We start from the raw sequence: 14,559 nt of genomic DNA on the forward strand, positions 1-14,559 counted from the left end.
TTTAGTGATCGTGGATGGTTCTGCGGTACACTTTCTCCGGTACACGTCACTTCCTGCATCATTCAAACAATCGTATCTAGTGTGTGTACATTATTGGTGTAATATATTGGAACAATCGTATCGTTACAGCATGTAAAGAATTGTGCACATTACGATCGTTCAAAATAATTGTTGATCGGTCGTTAATCAGTCGTTTTCTACCGACAATTATTGCACGTGTGCACCTAGCCTAAAGCTTGTGTCATTCTTGGCTTTTAAATCCTGGCACAGATCAGCTTATTCCTGCCGATTTTCACCCTGATTTTCACCTTTTTGCTACAATGTGCTGGTTGCAACAGACTGATGACATCATGGTATAAAGCTTGAAGACATTGTTGTAACATTCTTCAATACATTGTTTCAGTTTATTGTGCCATGGCAGGGCTGTATTCATGCAAAGTGAGGGAAAGCTCCACTTTAAAATGGAATCTAGGTTCTGCCTAGTTCCATTTTGCTCATGCAAAACCCAATTTACTGTCCAGTAGAGAAATGTAAAAAGAGATATAAATGCCATATACATACAGGGGATTGTGTCGAGGATTCAGCACCGCATGCCCAGAAAGCAAACCGCAAATACACCATGCTTATGTTTATAGTGCTGCAAATCTGAATAAGAAATGTATGTGTTGTAGGCCTAGCTACCTGCATCATGCTACCAGCGTCTGTCTATGATGGCCGCCCATGTCTCTATGTTTCAGGGAGTCTATGTCAGCATGAGTTATAGCAGCAGGTGGTGCGAGGGAGGGGGGCAAACACAGACACACAGACTGGGGAGGGGGGAATACATTTGGGAAGTGGGACAGAAAGCCAAAGCCACTGAGACGGGTAGAGAATGCAGAAAAAGGGAATTGTTTTGAAGGACGCAGTCTGTCGGTGTTAAAACGCAATTTTAAATTGAGAAGCCCCAGGTGAGAAAAGAAAATCTGTCAAAGGGTCTTCCCATAAAGAGAATAAAGTAAGACGCAAGTGGATTTCAGCAAGCTGTGACAAGAACAAACCTAAGACACAGGGAGGAGATAATTGCCAGGAGCAAAGGAGCTGAATTTAGTAGCAAAAAAAAGGTAAATTTATCCAGAATTACCAACTTTTTTAGGGTGACTAATGGGGCTGAGCAGAAATTCCCATTCCATGATTGGACAGCATGTGGGAGCAGCTGATTTAGACACGCTATAGGACTGGCACATTGTGTGAGAACTGCAACTGTCAACAGCACGTAAATACCCCATAACTTTCCTCTTACTTCACAAACTTTGGCCTAAGGGAAGTCTCTGGCACTGGAATCTGGGATTGCTGGGAATCGCTCAGTGGAAATCAAAGGGAGACCCAAGAAAAGTCAACCAATGTTGTAAGTAAACTTTTTCTGTTGGCTATTACGCTGACCATACACGACTTGATTACTGCAAGTGTTGCGACCCATTTGAACATCATATGTGACAGTGGGGCGTGTGAAGTTAATCAGTATTGTACAGTAAGGCCAAAGTTTGATTTTCATTTCCAAGCTAAATTATGATTTATTTAACGATCAGATCAAAAGTGAGCTTAACCACCAACCAATAATAAGTGATTCTTTTTTGGGTTTCCAATCAGACCATAATGTAGGTTTCCAACTGGTCAAAAACAACCATTTTTTTTATTGAAATTGGACCATTTTTGTGGGTTTCCAACTCATCCTATGCAAGATCTTTTGGGTTTCCAATGGAATTATTATTTGGGTTTTTGACTGATAACAGGCAACATTTTTTTGATTTTCCAACTGCACTTTGAGAGGTTGGATATGTTGGCTGGTCTTCAAAAGTACAAATGATGTCATGTGTAGAAGTGTTCGATCAAATCTGGTCACAATTTTGATCCCTTTAATTGCCACAATATGTGTGCAGCAGACTTAAAACAAATCCAGTACTGATCAGGAAACTGATTGGATTAGTTGGTAAATTGCAAAATTGACATTATATCTCCTTGTGTGTATTGTTTTTTGTTGGAAGTTTGTTTTGTTCAAATATTACACTGGCTTTTTGCATCTTGCTACACGCAAATGTTGTGACACTTTAGCATTATTTGCAACAGTTGGTCATGTGGAGTTGGGCTAATAAATGCTTCTGATCATTGCACGTCATGGTACGATGGGATGTTCCAGTTTGTTAGAACATCTCTAACCAATAGCTTTAAATCCTTTTTTGGCAAAGGTTGGCCAGTTGTGTATAATGTGTTCAAGAATGAGCAGGGGCCTTTGGCCAACCCAAGACCATAGGATAAGAGCGTGTGGTTACTTGTTCCCAAACATTCTAGCCAATTAATTCACTTTTTCTATGTGCACCATACATATACCCTGTAAAAGCCATAACTTAATATCGTAACTTAGGGTGACTAGAAAGATTTACCACGCTGCTCAACCTCCGGCACCCAGCATGACCTTTCCACCATGGAGCACACATGGTGTAAACATATCTCCCTTTTCACAAAGGAGATTATCCTGGTGCCAGGATCTTGGCGCTGCATGCTTTCTGCACAGGACTTGCATGCCTTTGGTGTAGAGGCTGCTGGGGCAGGATGAGGTTAGCTTACAGCAGAATTGGGGGTAATTAGTGTTAAGACTGGATTTAAGGGGTCCAGTTAAATATTCATAGGGGTTATTGGCTAGGGGTTGAGATAAGTGTTAGAGGAAGAATAAAGTGTATCAACGGCCATAACTTTTTATATTTTTACTTTATATAAGAAAAAGCCAAAACCTTCATATTTTTATTAGTAATTGTGCCCAATAAGGAAAATTCACCATATTTTTTGTCTGGGTGACCAGTTTCACTGAGAAGTGATAAGAAACATTTACCATCATGAGTTGCCATTGAAACAAGAATGGAGAGCGATATCCTCCATTAGGGACGTTTGTTACAATAACCTTTCTGAGAGAGGTTGTCATTATTTTGTTTACATTTTTTCACTTCCTGCTTGGTCTTTAAGAGAAGAAGTAAAGATAAATCTCCCCAGTGGGAAAGGAACAACATTTTACATTTAGCAGTATATATACTGGTATATATACTTTGGTAACATAGAATAATATAGATGACATGTATTCAATTTATTTGGAGTTGCACCATAGCTGATCCCAAAACAGAAAATGCATTCCAAGATTACAAAAAAGAGACATATTAAGTAATAGAGATTAAGCAGAAGCCTGGCCTGGTGGTCTGGCATTTATGCCATTTTTTCAGAAGGAAAGGTATGTCTGAATTGATACGAGGATTGATTACTGCTCACGTAAAATAAAAATACAGTAACATTTCCCATTGCCAATATGATTGGGCTTATCAGCAACACTACACTGGTATGGTACATACATGGAAAACTTGCTGGTCTGTTGGTTTTGGCCATCTTGAGGTCCATGCACCAATGGGCCTGGTATAATTATCTGATGCTGGTTAGGTATGCCAGCATATATCTATATACATAATTGTTTATACATATACTGTTTTGGCTAAAATTCAATGTACAATACTTGATCAGTTGCAGAATACCTGGTTTTGCTGTTCTCTAGGTATATCACCAAATGCCGAAGATCCTTGTAGAATAGGAGGGTCAGTTGTTGCTGATTCTCTCCGTCATTGGGGATCACATAACCAATCATCTGTAAAGGTTCTCCCTTATCCAAGTCATTGCATATCTAGTGGTTGTTAGTCACCTTCAATTGAACTTGTTCTTGTAATGTTTGCAGCTTTTAAAAGCTATTTTATCAATTCTTCCTATGCTGGATTTACCCCAGCATTCATTAAGTCTTTGCTGAGGTGTTTACTATACTGGTAAAATAGATGGAGCAGCTTGGAAGGCTGTAAAATGTCTTCAACAGTACAGGAACAAGTCCAGTTGAAGGTGAATAACTAGTACTAGATAGATGCATGGCCAAATTCCTTTAGTCACATGGCTATGGTGGTTTCAATGCCACCAAGTGAGTAGGAAATCCACTTTAACAACAACTAGTCAGTAATGATTTAGCAATTCATGAGCCCTTTTAAGTTCATTATTAAGTATAATATTTTCTGCCAGGAGATCAAACTGCATCTGTACACAATCATGGAAGACCAAGCGTTGGACCTACTGAGAAGATTTACTAAAGGAGTAGTTTGTACACTCAACTGCATTTGCATCAAATATCCTATTAGATTAAAGAGAGAATCATGAATATTTCCATGAAATTCTATTAGGCTGACACAGAGAAAGATAAAAAGGTCCATTACCAAACCAGCTATATAACCAATAAAACAGAGCAAGAAGGACACGACCCATGTTGGGTTTGCTGACTACACTAGAAAATAAAGGAAACTGATGTTCTCTCCTTCATATTCGGTCTATGCAGTAATTATGTTGATTTGTCTTATTGAATTAAATTATTAAGCCGTTCTATTGTTAGTGCTGCAGCTCTGTCCTTGTGAATAGTAAAGTCACCACAAGGTCCAATCAAGTGTTTACAACTGGGATAAATTAGTATAATTGTTCTAAATAAAGCTAAATATGTATTTATCTGAGTTATATATAACCAATGCCATCACAGAGAAAGATCCGTGTTTGTCTGCCCCTTGAAGAAGCTCAAATCTAATGCCCCCACCATAGGCACATAGACATTCCACGAGGCTAATTTAGTTATTAGACAATTAGCATTCCATATTGTGCTTCCATTGTCGTCAGAATTCAGATTTGTGCATAAGCCCCAATACTAGTTCTCCTAAAATGCTAAGAAGTGATATTGGTCTCACTAGAGGACATGAGAACAAACACACAACGGTTCATTAACAAAAAGCCACTGCCAACCCCACCTATCTGGAGTTCACAGGTTGTGGTCCTCAATACCTCAATCCAAGTAGTTAAACGTGACTAAGATAATATCTAAAGTGCTGAGTAACGGCTGCGATGAAACAGGCTCTAGAACATTGATTCTCAACCAGGGTTTCATGGGTAGGAAAAGGTTACTACTGTACGGGTTCCTTGAGCATTGAGCAGTTTGTGACTCTCAGATCAGTTTAACATACACCAATTAAATTTTTGGCTATCTATAAGGGTGGCAGCCTTCCCACTGGTCAGCAATTTCTGTGTTGAGTTGTGAATATTGTAGCAAAGGTTCCCTGAAGAACGGAAGCACCCACGTTAAAAGGGTCAAGAAACATTGCTCTGGATGCCATGAAGCTGTCCATCATGGGTATTGACCTTTGGAGGAAGGACTAAGCCCATGGCCAATCTACAGTGTTCACAGGTTGTGATCCTCACCTCAATAACTCAATCCAAGTAGTTGAACGTGACCCAGTGATTATCTAAAGCTCTGAATAGCAATAGTGATGGACAACAGGCCTTAAAACAGTGTTTCTCAACCAGGGTTTTATGGAAAGGTAATGGTTGCTAAGGGTTCCTTGAGTATTGAAAAGTTAGTGACTCTCAGGTCAGTTTAACATACACTAATGATCTGTTTGTCTATCTAAAAGAGTAATAGCTTCTCAATGGCCAGAAATTGTTATGTTGAGTTATATATATTGTAGAAGAGGTTCCATGAAGACCTGAAGCCCCTATGTTAAAAAGGTTGAGAAATACTGCTCTAGAAGCTATGAGGCTGTCCATCATGGTAATGGCCATTGGAGGAAGGACCAAGTGCCAGGCCAATCTACAGTTGCGTAAAAAGACCATCTTAGTCTTTAGGGCTATCAGGGTGCAGCAGACCCCTTTGCTGTGCCTTAAGCACATTAAAAGAAGCCACTTGGTCATTTAAAGCAGGTGTGCCCACATCAATAGCAAAGGTTACTAAGAAAGTAAAGGAGACTTAAATTCTTGTACTACTGGTGGGAAAGTTCCCAAGAGGTTAGCTTTGGTCTCTATGCATATCAATGACTGAATCTTGGATAGCATTCCATCTAGTCCTTGTCCTGAGGTGTTCCACTTGGGTTGCATTGGCCTAGAGGAAGGACCAATAAAACTCAACGGGCTCACAACATCTGTAGGAAGTCACAATGACACATAGTATTCAAGTTTGATGTCACACCATTTAGCCAATAATATTCTTTTATTTTAGACAGGTAGGCTTGGCCATCAGGAAAGGGAATGGAACTAACATGCCTTTGTGAAGAAGACTATAGGTTGGGGAGTCGACCTTGACCAGGAGCTTTCTAGTTAGCTACATTGCTTAGTTTAATCCAGTACCAGCTGAAATTTGATGTATTGCCTGCTCAGGAATGTCTGGCACACAATAAATGTTTTTCCAGCAAGAAGAAAAAATATTCAGTTGTCAGTATTTAGTATGCCGAGTGTTTAACAAACACTATTTATATTAACCACCTTCTACAATTGTTTTGCTTATTGGGTATCTCTTCCAAAACTGACAAAGTTACAAAGCCTCCTCTTGAATTCCTGCTGTGCACTCTGGTGATTTGTTGCTTAGAGAAAATCTCTCCATGGAAATCCTTTAAAAATGCAATGGGTTTTAATAGTGGTATTGTGGTAGTGGGTGCATGTGGCTGATTCTGAGTTGCCAATGTTTTGATAAAATTCAGATTATCATTTCTTGTAATGAAATAGGGAGGTAGTTGTCCTCTGATAGGACATTGAGGAAACATTACTTTATTGTGTTAACATGTTGACTTTTACTAGGTAGCTGTAAAATGTACTTGTAGTTTAGTGTTACTTTTCACTTGGTTGTGTTACGTTGTTTACAACTCAATAGCCCCAGTTCCTGTCCTTTCACTCACCACACACCTAGGGCGATCTGCAATATGAATACAAAAGTAGTACACTACCTAAAAAATGAGAAAAGGTCCTGTTTGTACCACATGCCAATTAGACTATTGAACCAACACAAAGTATAATACAGGGACTTTAAGGTACATAACGCATTGAGGCAGACATGTTACATCTAGGCAAATTGTATATATTTATGATTATGGTCATGTATGTTTTTATGTAATTTTAATATATTGTAATAAAAATAGTTTAATGTGATTTTATGTACCTTCAAAGTCCCTGTATTATAATTAGTATTGCTTCAAAAACAGTACACTATATGAAGAAAGCATAGCGTGAGGCTAAATGCATTTGTTGATGGATGTGTGGGAGTGAAGGGTTGTTGATGCTTAGGTGTAGGAATGGGGCTTTCTGGATATCCATTCATCATGCAGTCTGCTACTGCCTCTCCCTTGTGAAGAGGAGACAGATATTTGGGCCGCATGCCAAACTGACGGGCAATGATGGCCTACGCACGTGTTCTGTTTCCATCCCTCTGTTTCTCCTGCTAAACTGAAGGTGGTTCGTCCTCTAGAATCAATATTCAGACAGGACTAGGTTCATAAGAGAAGCCAATCTGATAACGAAAGACTTTTGAGAGGCCCTAGGAGATAACAGCGGGCAGAGAAGAGGTTCTTTTCAGCTGAAAAAACTAAACATTAGTTTATGAGTCGCAGATAATTTTTTTAAAGCAATGATGAGCATTCAAACTACTTGTTGTTTGTAGCCAACATAATGGCCTGGGGTTGGCATCTGACCAGTGAGAAGTCTTATTGTGGGCAATGGTTAAAAAGACATATACATATCCTGAAACAAAGTGGATGCTCATTGTGAGCCATTCAAGCTGAAATCCCAACATATATAGAGTGATAGACACACATTAGTACTGTTCTGTATTTATACCAACACCCTTAAATGCATTTTTTAATGCAAGCAATTTAAGTGCCTGATTTGGCATCTGCCTTCTGAATTTTCTTTACTGCATAGCTCAGATCAGGGAGGAAGAAGCAACACAAGAAGCCAATCAAAATGGTTATGATGTAACATATGGGCTATGCTGATAGTATGAGAAAGAAGAATATCAAACAATTAAGCAAATCAGTCTGCTTCTTCTTGTTTCACTGTCACAAGCTGAGAAGCTGTAAGTGTTAATTTATTTAAGTAGAGAAAATCAGACCTCCTTCCCTGCCAAACTGGGCTTTGCTGTGTGAGAGCTAAGCAAATCTCAGAACTGGATAGACAGAAACAGACATTCTTTAGTTGGTAAAACAACTTTCTGCTGAGTGCAGCTTTGATGTAGATGCAAGCCCTAATATGATGCCAGTAGTTTGATAAACAGATGCTGTGCTTTGTTTCACATTTATAAAATACGATTTCCACCTTTTTCTTTTTTTTTTTATCCTTATTTTGGGTGTTGATGATCTTCCGCAGCGTTTTTAGCCTCTTCTTGTCTGCATTTATTTTTTCCAGCAGTGGCTGCATGCCATTGCTCTAGGTGGACCTTCACATGGTGACAACAGTTGAAGAAGCCTCTGCATTGAGTGTCAGCTGCTTATCATCTCCACAAGAAGTATCTGTCACTCTTATTTGGAGGGACTGTCCCTATATTGGAACCAGATCCTTTGGTCCCGTGTATCTCCCTAATGCCCTTCTTCCTGATCCAAGCCAAAAAAGTTACACTGAACTCAACCTAAATTAATTGGTTTTTGTTATTTTGGGTTGACCATTTATATGTGGTGCGTTCATCACCGATGTTCTTGTGTCCCCTATCTACCTACTTTGTGCTTATCCTGTTCCTATTTACAACCCCAGATTGTGACAATGCTGGATAGCAATTCAGGGGACAGTTGTCACCCTACATCAGGAAATGTGTGAACAAGGACTTTCATGATGGGTCCAATAGGTAATCCTTTAATAAAAAAATTTTTGGAAACAAAAGACAGACTGAAAATTGCTTTTGAAATGACGAGAACTTATTACACTTCATATGAAATGTTTGAAATGTTTGTTATTAGGTTTACACAATTTAAATATTTTAGTTTGGCTGGAATGTTTTTTTTTTTAGAAAGTTGGAAAATTTGTGCAAAAATAAATGTTTCCAATGGTTCAGGGTACTAGTTATTTCCCCCTGGGGTAGCCCTAACCAGCCATATCCTCAATGGCTCAGTATGTGCCCAATAAATTATTAAAACAGACATTAAATACATTGCAGATATGTTACAACAGGCAGCAACAGAATTATTTACATGTTTCTTTTAATATTCTCTGTCCATAAATCTGAACTAAACTCACATATCCTTGCTTCATTGCTGGTGGGATATCATCAGCCAGTCCTCTTCTGGGTTTGGATCATTGGCTAGCTTGATTGGCCAGGCTGGAAATTTGTAATGCCCGTGTGAATGCGTTCATTCATTCCCAGCAACCAGGTATGCCAGGATTGTACATTGAGCTGCTCATGGGTTATAAGCTCGTTCAAATAGGGTCTACTCTACTCTTCTGTCATTTGCAACCACAAGCGCTGTGTATGTTATATGCGCTATATAAATACAGTTTATTAATAATAATAATAATAATAATAATAATAATAATGGGCAGCTCAGGCCATGTTCACACTGGCCATGGGGTTGCGGTGAGGTTACTACTTTCTCATGCCAGGGAATTGCTACCCCATAAAGAATGGCACTTTGTTGGCGCTATATAAATCCTGTTTATTATTAATAATATTAATAATAATAATAATAATAATAACAATGACTGGTACAGTAACACTGCAGCCAGCTGCCAAATGCACACATGCTGGTTCTTTAAGAACCAGAGCTGCGATACAAGGGACTAAGCCGATGGCACCAGGATCTGCACCCGAGGCAGGTCGGACCCCCTCTTACTGTACATTCAAGAAGATTACAAACAGATTGGTATTTTTGATTTATTATAGTAGGAACATAGCCTGTCCCTTCTGCAAAAAAGTACTCACAATATATTCATTTTGTAGATAACGTTCTGCTTGCCTAGGTGACCAATCTATTGCTGATGGGAGGAAGTATTGTCTCCCCTCCACCAGTGATCACTTTCTTTCTATCGAGTCTTAAGCTACGTACACACTTCCAATTATTATCGTCGGAAAACGAACGACGAACGTTCCTGCACGATATATATGAACGATCGTATAGCACCGATACTGCACATAGAGGTAACGACACGATCGTTCGTAGATATTGTACACACAATAGATACGATCGTTTAAGCGATAGAGGAACTATGTGCACGACAGGAAAGTGAACGGACGTTCGTTCATCACGCATGCTCTGAACATGGACGATCAACGAACGACCGTACACACGAACGATGTTCAACGATCGTCGTCCAATCCGATCCGCCGGTCCGGTCGTTCGTTTCCAGCGACGTTCGTCGGCGTCGTTGGTTACTTTTTTACGAACGATTTTTTGCCCAATCGATCGTTCGTCGTTCGATTGGAACGATAAAAATTGGAAGTGTGTACGCACCTTTAAGGTAAGAGGTGGCAGCACAGGCTGATCAATGTTAAATATTTGTAATCACAGCCAGGAACTTCACAAGTAGTTTACACAATTGTGTTATCTCTTGGCGTCTCCATACAGGAGGTTAAAACTAGATGATACCTGAGCAAAGTAGTTAAGTCTTTATGGTGAGAGAGGAAGACATAGTCAGGAGATATACAGTGATCTTTTAAGGGTGATAAATAATTATTACTTGGAAATGTTACGCTTACTCAGTGCTTACTACATGCACTTACATGAAAATGTATCTAATGACAAGTCTACTCTGCTTGTTTATGGCAAGTGATGACTTTAATTAAATGTGTGGTTCAGAAACCTAACAGTAGGAATGACCCTTCTACTACAGATTCCTCCATTCCTGTGTACAACATGATGAGGTCACATTATTCTGAATAAGGCCATTGAGTTGTAGCGGGAGGAATTCTGTTTGGACACACATTACCCGGTTAGTTCACACTATTAGTCCCTTACCATGTCATACATGTGAAACACCACTGGAAACCTAGATTCATATAGTAAATTATCTAGACGCTCAGACCATGCTCAGTCTACAAATATGCTTCTATATTACAGTGAAGAATGCAAAAGATCATCAGAAACAACAAGGGAAATAGCCCCTTACCAGACATTACAACCAACTAACCACCCTGCAGCCTTCTTTTCTGGTTCTGCCCAATCCTAACTGCAGAAGTCGTAAGATTTGTTTCTGATATTTGCTCCATAATCCCTATGGTTAACCAGCAAGTCACAAGCATCAGCTAAAGTTCACACATCTTTGTGTGCCAGAATTTTGCCCAGTCCAGTACAGTGAGCAAAATGTCGTCATCGACATACTGATACTTTGTTGAGTACTTGCCATGTATAAGCTGGTTTAATTAAGTTTTAGATTCCATGAAATCATAAAGCAAATGAAGACAAAAAATAGGAGTAGAATAGAAATGACCCAGATGAAACAAGGAGTAAAAACCTGAGCATTTCCAAATTCTTTTTCTCACTTTGATATTATTTTAATACACTCCCATTTTTCCATCTGCAGGAAAAGCAAAACTAAAAAAATTGTGAGATTCAATTTTAATGCTATGCATTCAGTCAATACAAGCCAAGTTTCAACTTTATAATTGGACTTATTGAGCTTGATTTTATTAAAGCTCCCTAGGACTGGAGAAGAAGTAATAACTGTTTTACATGCCACTCAAACACCTAACACACCATATACACGAATAAATACACCTAATATACAATATTGATGTTTCACTAGAACCAATCAATATGCATTTTATACCAGTGGTCGCCAACCTTTTCTATCCGGTGGACCACTAAAATTAGTGGCTCCAGACCGCGCATGCAAATTTGGAGATTATTGTGGGAGAACAATAGTTGAAAAGGGGAAAACAAACTTGCTAAGGGTTAATGTTCATCTCCATTGAATATCATGTGTATATCAAACAGTCAAATGTTTTAATTCTTAATAATTATAAAACAAACATATATATTTGTTACAGGTAAAAAAGTTATGACATTAATTAGTTTAATGAACTCTATATCTATCTGTTTGAAGTACATGGCCTGTGTTTATTGTTTGTCAATTTAGGCCTATTAATCCCTGGTAAGGGTCATATATAAATCACAATTCTTGTATTAGAGCAGTGTTTCTCAGACAGGGTTCCATAAAGCTTTAGGGTTCCTTTCAGAGGTTGCTAGGGGTTCCTTGAGCTTTGTTGAGTACTTGCCATGTATAAGCTGGTTTAGTTAAGTTTTAGATTCCATTAAATCACAAAGCAAATGAAGACAAAAAATAGAAGTAGAATAGAAATGACCAAATGAAACAAGGAGGAAAAACCTGAACGTTTCTGAATTATTTTTCCCACTTTGATAGTATTTTATTATACTCCCAATTTTCCATCTGCAGGAAAAGCAAAATTAAAAAAAAGGTCAGATTCAAATTTTTTGCTTTGCACTTAATGTTAACGCATTTTTGCATTAAATTTTAATGTTATGCATTCAGTTAATACAAACCAAGTTTCAGCTTTATAATCGGACATATTAAGCTTGATTTAATAAAGCTCCCCAAGACTGGGGAAGGTTGTAGAAGTTTGGAAACTTTTGTTGGAGAACCTGGGTGATCGGGTAAATTCAATTCAAGGGTTCCTCAATGTTAAAAAGGTTGAGAAATGCTGTACTAGGGTGACAATGCTGACAGATCCTAATCAGGACACCAGAGACAAGACTACAGAAACCTCCTTCTCGTAATTATCTTCTTGACATGGGGGGCAGAGAGATTTTAGGCTAGATTCCTATTTTCCCAGCATGGTGCATTGCTTTAATGCATGCCGCTAACATACTTTTTTTATTCATTAATGTGCATTGCATTAAGGTAACACATTCAAAATAAATAGGAAATGCATACAAATAAAAAGAAATGCAATGCCCTGGACAAAATATAAAATGCTCTCTGTTTTAGTTACTGCATGCGTTGTAATGCGCTGTCACATATAAGCATTCAGCTGAGTTACCTTGGATACCTTTAAAATAAATGGCACCACAATTTGCTCATATGTGCTATATAAATCCTGTTTATTAATAATAATATTATTGATTTGACCTTGTCCAATTTATATGTGTGTATATATATATATATTTATTTATTTATATATATTTATCCCTCCATGGTATAGTCTCTGGGAAAACATATGGGACAATATTGTAATGATTGCCTTAAACTATTATTTACCTGACTTGACATGCTTGTTTTTTTATTATACAATGTATAAAATGTTGATATATTATCAACATATATATGATCAATATGACTCTACTGCAATTTTCAGTCTTAAAACCACTTCCCATCATCAGTGCTCATGCATGTGATTCTAGGTATCCACCACCCATGAGTTTTATCCCCCACCGGATTGTGTAGTCTGAGAAAAAGAGAAAAAAACATTTTGTAAAAAAAAAAATACTTTTTTTTGCTGTGTTCATTGGAAATTGTGATCCCATCTCTTTAAGGTGACTTAATACCAACCATGGAATGGAATAGAATGTTTGATCATTCTGCAATGTTGTCTTGTGTATGGCTGGCTTAAAAACTGCTACAAAGCAAGTTTAACAATGAGTTGGCCAACTTGCAGCAAAGCACAACCATTGTGTTGCACAGCAGAGGAAGCGGACCTTGAGTATGTAATGAGCACACATGGCTGCTTCAATGATCATATAAAGCAGCCTTTTTCAACCTTTTTACCTGTGAGGAATTCTCGAAATAACTTTTAAATCCCGGAGAACCCATTAAAACCAATATTTTGGAAGCCAGTGAGCAAAAAGCCTCTTAAATTGGTGGCCAGTGAAAAGAATACATTGATGGACATAATGCCATATTTACAGACAACTATGATAACAATTAGAGTTATACAGCTTGTTCTACCAAAGTGGTGTTGGCCCCTGTACTATGCAGGCATCATCATATGAAATGTTCAATCGGCCACAGTTTAAGGAACCCCTAACAACCTCTGGAGGAACATTGGGGTTACACAGAGAGCTGGTGGAGAATGGCTGATATGGAGTACACCTTGTACCTTGTTTGGGTGAGCTAAGGATATAGTGACTTCCAGACAAAAGAAAATATCCATCTGGGTGGGCAGCTCTTGTCTGGGCTACTCGTCACCTTTATCATGCCAATGACCACCCTTGGTATTGATAGCAGTTATATAAATAGTATGAGAGTTGGTTCAGGATTTAAATTTCTTTTTATCCGGTTATACACACTGTACAATTCTCTGACTTTTCTCCACTCCAGTTAAGTAACACTTCAATAAAAAGACAATAAAAAGAGATGGAGCCTTTCTTCAGACATACATGTGCGTTGTTCTGCATATTCATCCCTGAATGTTATTAAAACATCTTTTACATACTGTAAGCTGGGTGTTACTTCAATTCTTTGAATTGGTTAATGTTCTGAATAAATATAAACAATATAAATATAGAAAGCTGTGACACAGACGTGAACGTTGTACATGTGATGATTGATGACCATCTGCACTGTGCATCATAAAACTGGCATGTGTATTACAAACCTGGCTTGTCACTATACCATTGGAATCTTGTTGTATGAATGTGTCACAAATTATTGTTTACATAAAGTCAACATAGCTTGTAGTACTAGAAAAGATAAACATATAAATAAAACAAGCATGGCGTGTTTAAAACAACCTGAAGTTGAAAAAATTGTGATCAGGCAGGTTCC

General features: G+C 38.2%; 1 protein-coding gene and 1 long non-coding RNA gene across 2 annotated transcripts in view; one reads left to right on the forward strand and one right to left on the reverse strand.

Moving 5' to 3' along the window:
• The first annotated feature begins 1,074 nt into the window (after nucleotides 1-1,074).
• The window catches only part of DDR1 (discoidin domain receptor tyrosine kinase 1), a 47,478-nt gene continuing 33,993 nt past the window's right edge, over nucleotides 1,075-14,559 (forward strand). Inside the window, exon 1 of the mRNA XM_072430746.1 lies at nucleotides 1,075-1,384. Coding sequence (XP_072286847.1) covers nucleotides 1,380-1,384 — 5 coding nt within the window. The 5' untranslated portion in view covers nucleotides 1,075-1,379. The remainder of the gene's footprint in view (nucleotides 1,385-14,559) is intronic.
• LOC140343606 (uncharacterized) overlaps nucleotides 11,767-14,559 on the reverse strand; it is a 7,845-nt gene continuing 5,052 nt past the window's right edge. Inside the window, exon 4 of the long non-coding RNA XR_011923380.1 lies at nucleotides 11,767-12,225. This is a non-coding gene — a long non-coding RNA (uncharacterized lncRNA). The remainder of the gene's footprint in view (nucleotides 12,226-14,559) is intronic.

Source organism: Pyxicephalus adspersus, chromosome Z (assembly GCF_032062135.1).
Source record: "Pyxicephalus adspersus chromosome Z, UCB_Pads_2.0, whole genome shotgun sequence".
Taxonomy (NCBI): Eukaryota; Metazoa; Chordata; class Amphibia; order Anura; family Pyxicephalidae; genus Pyxicephalus; species Pyxicephalus adspersus.